The 14,124-nt window shown below is 33.5% G+C and overlaps 1 protein-coding gene across 3 annotated transcripts in view; it reads right to left on the bottom strand.

The window, feature by feature from the left end:
- LOC126814924 (multiple epidermal growth factor-like domains protein 10) overlaps positions 1-10,392 on the bottom strand; it is a 29,516-nt gene extending 19,124 nt beyond the window's left edge. For 2 of the 3 annotated variants that reach the window (XM_050540372.2, XM_050540374.2), the window contains exon 1: positions 5,983-6,083. In XM_050540372.2, the coding sequence (XP_050396329.1) occupies positions 5,983-6,023 (41 nt within the window). In that variant the 5' untranslated portion in view covers positions 6,024-6,083. Of the gene's footprint in view, positions 1-5,982; positions 6,084-10,157 lie in introns of those variants that run through there. The other variant, XM_050540373.2, reaches the window with a different exon arrangement.
- Between the last annotated feature and the right edge of the window lie 3,732 nt (positions 10,393-14,124).

Here is a 14,124-nt window from a genome sequence, read left to right as displayed (position 1 = left end):
CGTGACAAGTTTTTAATCAACTTTCTAGAGCATCCGGTGGGGCAGATGCAAACGGATTGAAATATGGTCGCCAAATAATGATTTAATTTAAAAATGGAGAAGCGAGAACAAGTCTTGGTTAACGTTGCTGTGATAATAAACAATCTATGTCAAAACTTCAAACAGTGATAACATCGCTCAGAATAAAGTAATTTAAATTAAATTTTGAATTATCTATTTTGGAACTATTTAGTCAGAACGATTAGTTCTTTATCTAAATCTTAAATAATGCATCTTCAACACTATGAAATACTATAGACTTATTGTATAATATTATTTTTGGGGAGAATCGGTTTCATTCTACGATTGTACGTTACTCAGTGCTGTATTTTACCACAACAAAAAATAACATCTATACTTCCTGGCGCGCTGAATTCTCAATAAATTTCGTCCTTAAAAATATTTATGAAAATGTGTTTATATCATCTAGTTCTATACTTATAAAATGTATATAGTTTGAATATGTATGTGGTGATAGGGGTTACACATAGGCTTATCATGTTCCCAAATCCGGTCTATATAGATATCTACTGAATAAAATCTTGTTTATAAAAAAATGATTAACGTAACTGTACTGTATCCACTAGTCTATATCAGACATACATTGCAGTGGGTGCGTGGTAGCCTTAAAGATGGGTCCCATACCCATACATTTAATTATCGGGTGGCCCAGAAAAAAACGAGTAGGCCCTACACTGTGGAATAATTTTAAAAAGTCTTGTATCTGTATCATTACCGTTTTACATGTTGTACAATATAGATGTTTGACAACCCTATTCCAAATTGTCGGTCCATAGTTCAAACAGTGTGAACATAGTACGAGTTTTAAAAACGAAAGTTCAAATTATCTTTTGCCGGACACACCACACTCACCTCAGTTTACTTCTTAGTCCGGCCAAAGATAATTTGATATTCTTTTATAAAACTCGTACTATGTTAACACCATTGCAGCAATGGACGAGCAAAATGGGGTGAAGTTGATAAACATCTGCATGGTATGACATGTGATATGTGAATAATATGTAGGTATTCTACTTTAAATAGTGTCCTGGGTTTTTTTTCTGTGCCACCCGACGATTTATTATAACAACCAGTTGTCTAGTAAATAACATATTACCATGCATCACCTAGCATGCTAAACACATAGATATACAAGATATACTGGTAATATCTCTTACTCATGTGCTTGAAAAAGGTTTTGAATAAAAAGTCATGTCTATATGTGTATCATGTTTGAATGTCGCAACAAATGCTAACATTAAAAAATAGATGATGACAGATGACTTTACATAAGAAATATGCGGAGTTGGGCGGATATAAATCGTAAGGTCTATATATTAGGGTGATACGAAAACGGTTAGACCAATTCCCTATAAAGCCGGGTGTCTTAAAGGTAAATGAATTAAGAAGTCGACAATCAGTAAGCCGTCTGCCTGTTCCCCATAGTGACCGTTAGGTTTCATGATAGACTCTGTTGGTAGAGCGATGGACTGCCGTAGGCCATGCAATTTGGGTGGTAGGTCAAGGGTTAGTTCATATTAAGGTGACATGTCATTCTACTAGCCTACTGTCAGCTGTCCTGTTAAAGTTACTGTCAGTGGAGATACCCTATGGCAACACTTGTCGTTATTAACTAAGTAGTTTGTTTTTACATACAAAAAACAAAAAATACAATATACTTTACTGTATTTACTTAATTTACGCATGAGCGTGCCTGTATTCCCTAGACATCTTTGGTAGGTCAGTCATGACAGTTATACACATTTGATTAATGTAAGCTCTAAAAAAATAAATGTATATTTTATTTTCATCCGGCGAAAAGATGCCACCATTATAAAAGAATTCAAATTAGGAATTAACAAAGGTTGTTTTTTTTTCAATGTACAATTTTGCATATAGCCTACGATTCCACCAAAGGCATCCCGATTTCCAGTGGCGAGCATTATCGGTATGACGGTATTGACTGGAAGTTTGAGACAAAAGAAGTGCAATTGCAATGCTTTTGGAGTTGCAAGGTTGCAAGCAAACTCGCAACTAATTCAGTGTTTGGGTTGGCTATGGTACATCTACTCTACCCTTTTATGAAAGTACCTGTAAGTCACAGAAATAGCAGACTAATATAAAATTAGCTTAATTAAGCCTTCTAAATGCACATAGATACATTTTGACATATTATTTGATTTTGTTAAAAAGAGCTATAGAACGGGCATATTTTTTATTCAGAAGAAAAATGTACAATTTGTTAGACCCAAGTCATAATGCGACACGTTTTTGCAATCTGTGTTCTGGGTTGCCTCTGCTGCAGCAGTTGCCAGTAATAAGGTGTTAGTATATTTCTCGACACATTAATGAAGAGTTAATGTTTCCTCTAGCACATTAAATAAAAACTTGATTTTGACAGAATAGACATGATTAATCTACGTATACGCATTTTGTTTTTCTGAGATTTGCCATTAAAAAATAGAGTCCATTGTATTCCGTTATTAAACATGCATTATGCAAGAGCTAAATCTGCCTATTTGCAGGTCTTTCTTTAGGCCTGAAATGTTATATAAACTATTAATTAGACATTAATTAACGTATCCAGAACATAATCAACTCTCGATGTCAGCACTATCCTGCGATAATTGTTGGATTATGATGCGATTTGCTGCATAACTTTCCTTCTCGATTTAACGATTAAATAGATAATCGAGGCTATGATTTTTGTCGTACCGACTTTAGTAATGATGACCGAGGCTATGCAGAACTTTCGATCGCTTATTTCTCGGTTCATGGTGGATCAGTTTGACTGAAATTTTCAGCAAATTGCCTTTACATTATCTAGTTTTTAACTATTATAGTGAGAACTGAAAACTCGTTATCTAATCTCCCTTAATGTATCTTTAACTAATTGATGGTGGTCGGAAATAATTGGTGACGCCGTGTTTGATAGAAACGAATATGACCCCTATTTATTTTCTTTTAGGTCAAATTTCAAACCAATATCAAATGGCGCACCACATGAAGACTTGAATACAGTACTATAGAACAGGTATTTATTTTGTAATGCACATATATTTACAAATACCACACGACAGTAGAAAACTGTACATTGGGGATTCTTTTCCAATGACTAGTATTTAGAATAGAATTTAGCACCCCCACCCCCCTGTTCGTACGCGCATATTTAACAATGGAGTGGGCTTTATCGTCTCATGGTTAACATAATAGTTATTTTCACGTCCATGGTTATGTGTACAGTGCTATGAAATAATTATATCCTGGTGAGGGTGTTTTGTCGAGCCCTGTGAACGATCTATAAATGATTAATCTTGTAAATGCTCTAATGACAAGAGTTATCATCCGATCTGTATGAAATTAATATATGAATTAGTAAAACGAAGAGTCTATTGAATTTCAGCAATTTCCATCAATTGCTTCTAGAATTATTGGCCTTATTTCACTTTGTTGAACCCTGTGAATGCTCTAACGACAAAACTTATCAGCCAATCTGTATGAAATTTATATGCATCATTTGAGTTAGTGAAATGAAGAAGTCTATTGAATTTCAACAATGTTGTTGTAGTTTGTAGCCCCTTGTAAAAGCCTCAAAGGACGAAATTATAATCTGATCTGTATGCAATTGTCTTCTAAATTCTCACAATTACCTACAAAAGATTAAATATGCGACAACACTTATTTACCCCTCGGACAATTTAGCTGCTGTGGGTGTATGTGTCGTTGCCTGGCAACCTATCTTTATCATTATCGTAATATTCATAATTTGGGTCTCATACCAGATTAACAAACCGACGTGTTAGAAATCACTGGCTGTGTCATAAAACAATTCAAATCAAATCGAGTGTAGGCCTACACATTTAAAATCATCAAGACAATCATACCATAATAGACATATTTTGTTCAGTTTCCCAAATAGGCTCTTAATACATAAAATTTGTAAAATATGAAACATAAAGTCATTATTTTCCATCATTTTTATGTAAAATGGCAGTATAATTGGATGTGTATGGTGGCCTATCGTTCTCATTCAGGAAGTTAACAAAATTAACCCTAGACCTAACCCACAGTCGGGTGAGGTGGTCATAGGAAATCGATCTAGCCGTAGTTTCCGATCGCTTTGACTCGCCCGATGATTCAAAAACCAAGAACTGACCAATTAAGGGCGAGGGCTCGCCCGTTAGCGGAATAAACCAGACATTTCACTTCATTTATTTTGGCGGACTAAAATTGTTTTATTTTGCGTTTCACTTTTACTTTTGTTTTACACATCAAATTACGTATAAAAATGATTTTAGTTTTCATTTGGGTTTGCTTTTTTTTTAATTTACATTTGGATTTTACTTTTGATTTAACGTTTACTTTTGATTTAACGTTTACTTTTGATTTAATTTTTACTTTACTAGATTTAAAGGGGCATTATGGGAGATAATGTTAAGGGAATTCGCTGAAAATTTCAATCAAATTGATCCACTCTGAACCCATATTTTAGCTTTTAAACCTAGCCTAGTCGGTACGATAAAAAAAATAGTCTCGATTTGTCCATTTTTGGATTAAATCATCAATGAGTATTGAGCAGCAAATCGGATTCAAATCCAGTAAATATATATCGCAGGCTAGCGATGACATCGAGAGTTGGTTATGGTCTGGATAAGTTAATTAATGTCTACTTAATAATTTAGATAACATTTTAGGCCTAAAGAATGACCTGCAATAGGCAGATTTAGCTCTTAAATTGCATAATGTATGTTTAACTTTTACTTTTGATATTATTTTTGCTTTTGATTTTACTTTTGCTTTTACTTTTGATTCTGTTTCACTTTTGATTTTGACTTTGTTTTTTATTTTCATTTCGTTTTATTTAGGTTGAATGATAAGGATATATACTCGTTCGTTCATTCCTGGGGTTTTACTACTTCTACCAAGGGTGATATCGTAGACAATGGGAGGATAAGCCACCATAGGTGTGCGTTTATATGAAAAAAAAATCCTTTATTAAATCGTTATGATAACTGGGGAGCTCGACTCAATTATATAACGTTTCAATGTTTCATTAACTTCCAAATCATTCCATTGGAAATAGTTAGTGAGAACTTGAAAGCAATTTAACATAATTACTTCCATATGACCGAAACAAGAGCCAGTCTTTAAAATAAATTATAATAATATATGACTGTATTTATCTACAGAAATAAACTATAACACTCATTTTTTTCTGCTTTCGTCGCTTTTTTCTGATTTTGTGACCATCGACTCTTTTAATAAATAGTTGGGGTTTGAACTGATATCCTCTCGATATAACAACCCTTTGTCTTCCAGGAATTATCAATAGCTGAAAACCGTCGGTGTGGCTGTAACTGCTCTCTATTTCAGTCATTAACAATATCTGTTTTCCTTTATTTGTGTCACTTCCGATTTTCGGAAAATCAGTGTTAAACTTGGAATGTGTTTAATTAGCTTTATAACATTATATATATGTAAAATTGTCCTTTAAAGACTTGCGTCTGTCAGTCAAGTTGGGGTGTAAAACTGATTTGTTTTGGAATGGTTCTGCCCCGACTTAACTAATGAAGACCGACATACGCAATAAAGTGTGCTATGGGGCAAATTGGAACTCCGGATTAGCGAGCCAACGTCTTACTCCGTGAGCCACCGTGGTCCCCTATTTGTTTTGGATTACCAAACAGATGTGCAGGGTTATAGCGTCGGATGTATGGAGGGGATGTAAGAAGATATTGTACTTAGTTTTTCTGACTCAAGCCTAGCAGGCAAAAAACGTTAAACTACCATAGATCAGAGAAAGATTCAGTTGATTTATACTATGTTTGAAATATAAGACCATATCATGTAAAAAGAAAATGTACTCACAGAATAACATTAACAGCTAAAATGGTACCAAAATTACACAATATAAGATAAAATAATTAAAACAAATTTGCTTACATTTTAGCTATAGAAAATTGATTCTCTTCTTCAATAATCATGACGTTATAAGAAGTATCCCTCTACATATTAATGTGACCCCAAAAATGAGAAGAGTTTTTATGAAAATGTTTAGAATGTTGTCAGCAAACATTCATAAAGCACAATAAACTAACCCTTTTTTGCACGAAATGTGTACACTACATAATGTTCTATACAATGTATAACTATTTTTAGCTATCGGAAATTTTACAACTATATATAAGAGAGGGTTGGTATCAGGTATTTTTGGGGAAATTTAGATCAAATAAAATAATTCATATTGTTTAAAGATGCATTATATAAGAGCTGGTCGATCTTGCTATAGTAGTTAAAAAAAATTATATATATATTGAAAAATGAATATATATTGAAAAATGAATATATATTAAAAAAAATGAATAAGCATATAATATATTGAAAAGGGAATATATATTGAAAAAGGAATGAATATATTGAAAAATGAATATATATTGAAAAATGATTATATATTGAAAAATGAATATATTGAACATTTCATTCAAATTACTTCATTCTGGTCGAAGTTATGACTGTTTGAAGATGTAGCATAGATCGTTTATTATCGCATCAACGGTACTGGACAACCGTGACTATGTCTCGATCATCCATTTTATCGTTAAAGTTTTAAATCTCGGTCATCCGATTGTCTAAAGAGGTGATTTTAGGCTTGTCATGTGACTTAATGTCTTAATTATAATTTATAAAAGATTTGAAGCGAGGCAAAAGACTTAATGCATCTTTAACTGATTGAAAGAGTATAACGTGGGTTCCTAAAACTTGAAGAGTGTTAATTTTAAGGTGTATAATATTTAAGGATGACCGAGATGTTAATAGTACGCAAGGAATTCCAATGTTTATTACGTTAGATAAAAAAAAAACATACTATACACACAAATAAAAATACATTTCAAATAAGGACGTCCATAGTAAATCATATTTACACACAAAAAAGAATACATTTCAAATAAGGACTTCCAGATCGGTTATGATGCGTTATGTATAGGGCTGCCAAAATACATAGTAAATCCTATTTACCCTCTCTCTATTGATGTATGAGCATATCATTCTTTATGTACTAGTATGCAGTTGGTGTAATTTAAATATAATATGCGATATCAAATTTTGTTTTATATTATCAATCTCACCATCAAAATATATTCGAAATAACCATCACTAAGTGTAAAGTCTTTCTTCAGTATTCCGGTTGGTGCAGAAAAGTAGGACGTTAAAGATGCATTATGTAAGATTCAGATAAAAGGTGGTCGTTCTTGCTATAATAGTTCATAAAAAGATAATGAAAAATGAATATATTGAAAATGTCTTTATTCTGAGCGAAGTTACGACTCTTTGCAGATATAGCGTAGATGGTTCATTAACATTAATTTGTACTTGGCAATCGAGTCTTGGCCAAGATTGTCCATTTTATCGGTACTTTTCTTAATCTCGCGGATATTTAAATCCATTTAAAGACAAATTGTGCATACAATCTATTTTAACGCACAGGTGCCTGTAACATGGATAATCTCTTTCAAAAATAAGATTAAACTATGGCTAAGTATTAATATAATACTAGTTATTTTTCCCGGCATTTGATAGTCTCGCTTACGAACATGAATGTAATAGGCGCCCGTGATTTCAACATGCAAAATGTAACTGTTTATCTAAAATCTTGTCCAATCGAAAATTACTTTTTTAACCAACCGACCAAAAACAACAAAAGCGTAAAATGCCACTTTAAAACTTAAACGGTGGCTTTTATAGTGTTTGATTTTGATAAATACATTTAACTCAATCTACTTTCTAAAAATAGGGACCACGGAAAAACACTTTATTATATAACCCCCAGTATAAGGCAGGATGTAGATAAAATGACCCGAACCCAGTGAAGCGTGGAATTAAATAATGAGAAATAATAATTCAGATGAAACTTTAAAGTATGTCATACATACTTGCAAGTTATATTTTTAAAATGTATTGAAATAAAGCCTTAAAATAGATGGTATCCATAAACAGTCCTACCTTGTTAAAGAATAATCCTATTAATCCTATAATTCGCTATTGCCAGCTGAGAAATTGGCAAAAATATCATTTTAACTTCAAATTCCAACGTTGGAAAATGGCTTCCCCATGTTGTCAATAGCAAAACAGGGGAGGTAATTGTGTTGTTATTTCCTGTGTCATAGATTTTTAAGGGTGGGAAATAATGCCCATGATCGTATAATAGTGATTTGATAACCTATTGAGCAAAAGACAGAAATAATTATGTTTTGACTTTCTTAGAAAATTTGAAATTCTCGCTTTAATAACAAATTAGTTTATTTTGAAAGTGGCCTGTCTAAATCACAAAACTCCACATACACTAGCGAATTCGCTAGAGACGTTTTCTGTTGCTCTGTGTTAGAAAAAAAACCGGTTTAATTGGGTTTTTGTATAATGCTTTACATATTGTCACCAATGAAGATTTGGTGGGCTTGCAGAGGTATCTTGTCCCTTAGAGCATAGTCGTACCAACACACACACACACACACCCCCACACCGACGTCGGGCAAAAAAGTATTTTCGGGCGATCATCTAATTTTTCACACGCATTTCATGTAACTGTCCCTTGATGACTTGCAACTTTGTATTCATGGATCTACAGGGTATCAAATATTTTAATTTGTCATTTCATAACAGTAGACGATTCTATATTTGGACAAACATGTGATACGTAACGGCTATCGTGACCTTGGTGGTAGCCTGAAAAATAAACCTGCCACAAAGACTGCCAATCATGTGGAACGGAGGTAGAAACCCATTAAAGCAAGCAAATTAATGGATATTTATTTCTCTTGAATGCCTTTGTTAACCTCCATCCCATAAATTCGAGAGACCTATACATTTTCATTAAGTCCATTAATGAAGCCCATCTTGAAATAGACCTTTTCTACAAAGATTAAAAATAAATAACATCCAAGTACAAATACGGATAAGACACATTACATGTAGATGTTTTCTATGGATTTTTATATAAGAATTGTTTAAAAGGGTCAGTTAATAACTCAACTTATTCGGCAATAACACTTTATTTACGTATCAGGGTATTGCTTATCCAATAAATAGATTCAAATTTGTTTTACAATTTCGAGTGACTGTGATCTGAATGTTCCATTCTCGAAATTGGCCTATAGAATAAATTTTAAAGTTCTCTAATCCCTATTCAAATTCCTACAAAGTCTAGCCATTGCTTAACATGACAAGATTATATACTAACAAACTAAAGGCAACACAGTTGTCAATGTCCAAACGTGACACGATTACAATCCCGTTTTCTACAAACACGTCGTGATTATATAAACACAATAAGATTATGCACAGAAATAATACACCCCTGTTCTCACATAATAATTACAGATTATCGATAAATTGTACAGACAACTTGATAGTTCAGCTCAATAACTACTACACTTTCTTGTCAATTAACCGTCAGACAGTGGAACCTTCCAGTCAATGAACCACTGGACAATGGATCATTCCTGCAAATGAACCGCCGGACTATTGATCAATTAACCGACAGACGACACTCGTGACTATTGAAGGTTCCGAGAAATAATCCTTCAAAATATTAAACCTACGTAACGCAGAGCAGTCGCCGTTTGATCACCTTCCAGAAGATAAACTTGAACGAAAACTATATTGTTGGTGTGGGGTGTTTTTATTACTAGTTTTTAAAATTCATGATACTTTCTACTAAGTTCACATTACCAAAGTAGTATTTTCTTTATAGAATCAAACTATGATTAAATGTCAAACTTTAATATCCATGATAAAACATGTTCTTGCCTATATGTAAACAAAACGCTTCTCATTCAAAATTAATTAAACACCAAACCATGTCACATATGCAGAAACTAGCATACGGCTTATTTATAATGCATTACAATTCTTCGATCGAACTCAGGGGGTCGTAAAATTGTATATTTCAAAAAAGAATAACAAAGGAGTCATATTGATAAAACACAGGTCCTACATCATGGAAGCTAAAACATCTCACGGCTCAAAATATAATCGTTTTCCTTTCAAACTCTTTAATATTTATTGCCCATAAGTTTTATATTCTTATTTCATAAACATATATACGAAAATATTGAACTTACCAATGTCACGTCTGCTATATAATCCCTGATATGCCTAAAAGATTACAAGCCACTTGTTTATGTCAGGTCCCGAAACAGTGTGACCTATTTTTGGCTGTATTTTTGTCCTATATATATTTCACAGGTACGTCACATGTAATTACCATTACTCCACAATAATTACGGCTCGCTTCGCCTCCGCTAACATTTGTACATATAATCAATGAAATATAATTCCAAAAAACCTATAGTTTACATTTGAGTTTAATAATACCTGTTCACATACCAACAATGAAAGACTATTTATGTCACCTGGTCAGTCAACCGAATCAAAGAACGGTTTACAGTAAGGTGCTTTGTTAACTGAAGTAACCCACTATTACGTAATTTCAAGATGAAGAAAGAGGGAGTTCACGGTTCCTTTCCTCTTTAAAAATAAATTAAGTGCACTTTAAATGTTTTTGGTTGTTATTTTACGAGTATGGTCGTGCTGTGTTGTCAAATAAAATGAAATGTAGTTTAATGCTAGGTTCCCACTGTCGTGCAGTACGTTACAAGATTGTCCCTTTGAGTCCACGATCAGGTGCATGCTGATGCGTTCGGATACGTTTCGATACGATCAACACGAATGCTACGACTGACCTCAATATATGATAAGACCTGATGGGATCACCACAATTACTCCACCATTAAAACCACGATTCCAACCGTAGCGCGCATCGTGATAGTGGGAACCTAGCATATAACGTCTTACTTTTCTGCAGCGACACGACCACAGGACTTATGACGACCGGCTATGCCTGAAAAGTGGAAAATTTGTCGTAAATTGTAAAAGTATTCTTCATTTAATGCCTCGAGAACGTGAATTTAAATTCCGTAATTTAATGTTCCATTGCGGGTTTTCTATTTATGCATTTAACAAAAAGGCGGTCAAATGCCACTTATTTGTCACATAAATTGAAATCTATTAAAGATACATTATGGGAGATTCGGTAACGAGTTGGCAGTTCGCACTATAATAGTTAAAACTAGATAATGTAAAGGCAATTTGGTGAAAATTTCATTCAAATTGATCCACTATGAACCGAGAACTAAGCGACTGAAATTCCCATAAGCCTCTGTCATCATTACTAAAGTCAGTACGATAAACAGCATTGTCTCGATTATCCATTTAATCGTTTAATCGAGAAGGAAAGATATGCAGTAAATCGGTTTACAATCCACTAAAGATCGCAGGCTAGCGCTGCCATCTAGAGTTGATTATGGCTTGGATAGGCTAATTAATGTCTAATTAATAATTCAGAGAACATTTCGGGCCTAAAGAAAGACCTGAATTTGCAGATTTAGCCCTTGCATAATGTATGTTTAATTACAGATTTAGCTCTTGCATAATGTATGTTTAATTGTAGGGCTAAAAATATATTACAGACATAAACTAAGTTGACCCTAAAGAATCAAACAACGACTTCTTTATGCTCCTTTGACGTAACTATGGCGTTATATCAAAGATATCTGCATTAAACTCTATATTAATTTAGTCTTCATTTTGACATGCCATGGCTTTAAACTTCTAATAAACAGTGACACGCCACAACCAATAAAAATAAATAACAAAATTAACGTCAATTAAGACCTTTAACACTGTGAAAAATATAATTCACCAACTACCAAATGTCTATATGAATATAAAACTCTTTAACTACGTGAACCTGCAAGAAGACAGTGTCTCTAAAATATAAGTCGAGTAACAAGGTATCTGGTGGCCACGGTCAAGTATTTAAAAATTAATGTTCTTTAGTGTACGAATGTAACAGATAATTTGGCTTTAACAGTCATCCAGTCCAAATCATCCCTTGTCAATCAATCTATATATTAGTAACTTAGTCCCCTGCACTTACTATTATATCTCTCGCGTTTGCTAATATGTCATCTTCTTACCAACTTCCTAATTCTTATAAATCTCAGTCGTCCAGTAGACAACATTAAAAGAAATTAAATGCTGAACAACCGGGCGGTGGGTTATCGGACTAAATGACCATACGACTTTAGCGAGGCTTAAAATGGCCACAGTTAAAGGACAATATTGGTGTCAGTCATTATCACATATGTGATAGAACTAATTAAACACGTTCCAAATATAATTTTAACACGGAGATCATTGCTACGATAGCTGAGTCATACAGGTTTCCTGAAACGGAAGTGACGAACGCCAAAGGGAAACACGAGTCATCCCTCTATATAACTGACTGAAGTGACGAGTGATAACAGACAGAGATAGAGAGGGAGAGAGAGAAAGAGATAAATGGGGATTAACGTCCACACGACACAAACTAGGTCATTCCGGGACTAACATATGGTTCAATCAATTTCAATAATTCACTTGCAAGTAGGGGACTTAAGCAGTGGGAGGAACTCGGGGACGCGGAGTAGAAATTCCCCGAGGATGGACAGGCGACACTACTCCTTGTCACGTACAATTGGGGAAACCAAACCACTTGACTCAATGACAGATCTTATGATACAACGCACACGCGTTAACCATGAGGCCACCCAACCCCCAAACCTTGATAATAGTATTATTGATAAATTCACACGTGCTGGTGATAATGACTATATTTATTTGTCATAATTGGTATGATTAATTACATCCTCTCGTTTGTATACTTTAAACATCTGCAAATTATGTTTGTCATAAACTGGTAGGATTAATTACTTCCCCTTGTTTCATATTTTAAAACATCTCCAAATATTGCTCATAAAAAACGGAATTTCACATTATTAACTCACACACTGACAACTTAATTTTATTATCAAATTGTAATCTAATAATGTAATTAAATGTATTTGTAATATAAAGCTTTCACACTATTTGTATTTGTGTATTTAGGTAATCTAACTAAAGTAGCTAAGTCTCTAACTCAATAGCAATCCACAGTTTTCGACATTGAAAACACGAATTATTTGTCAATTTAAATCAAAATTAATGGCGTGATCTCACCGGAATTGATTAAAAAAAAGAATAATTGTTAATTTAAATCAACATTGATGTTGTAATTTTACCGGAAATGATAGGTTTCTTATATTCAATATTCAAGACAAAATAAACATTTTACTATTGGTACACGAATCGTGTACAAAAATACGATTCAGTGCCATTTGTTACAAGTGATTCGAAGAACGAGGCTAGAAATATTCCACAAGTCAAACAGTGACGCCATGGTCTATCTGGGGAACATGCGCAAGAAATACTACCGGTGAAGACTGGAATAACCAGACGCTAGAGTCTAGCCTAGATATTGCCATTCGATTGAGATCCCGCGTATTTCGCCGAACATAACTGATTTGAAATTAGAGTAAAAACGGAAACGACTGAATGTAAATCAATTTATATACATTCATATTACATTATTATATGCGTTGCGACCCGACTGTGTCAATTTCTAGGTCCCCAAATATTAGCGATTTAGCTCCTTTAAAATACTAAGCTAGCGGTAAGCATTAAAAACAATGAAATATGACAAACAGAAAATAAATAAACTTCAAGGATTTTTTTTTTCACGAATCGTGATCATGAATTAATTCTAATATTATCAATATGAAATATAAGTTAAGATTGTTGAGTGTCATTAACGCCATCATCAAACTTCATTATTCCTTTAGTTATTTATTACTTGTAATTCGAGAAAAGCATGGTTGTACAGAGACTTCCGTAATCGTCGCCTAGCTACTTGTAATGTTTATTTGACTAGATTTGGATATTGATATCGAATAAGATCATGATGAAAATTTGAGAATCTGATAATCTATTGACAAGATATTAAGATTTTGTTTATATTTTATAGATCCAGGTTACCTGCGTGTAAAGTAGAAGAGGGGTTCTATATCTGTTTCCGTGACCTAGTGTTTGGCATACATTTTATATTTTTGAGCATATCTTAGAAACTGTCCAATAAAGACATCTTTACACAAATTGATATATTATGGTAGT

The sequence above is a fragment of the Patella vulgata genome, chromosome 3 (assembly GCF_932274485.2).
Source record: "Patella vulgata chromosome 3, xgPatVulg1.2, whole genome shotgun sequence".
Lineage (NCBI taxonomy): Eukaryota > Metazoa > Mollusca > Gastropoda > Patellidae > Patella > Patella vulgata.
This window is presented reverse-complemented; position numbering and strand designations above follow the sequence as displayed.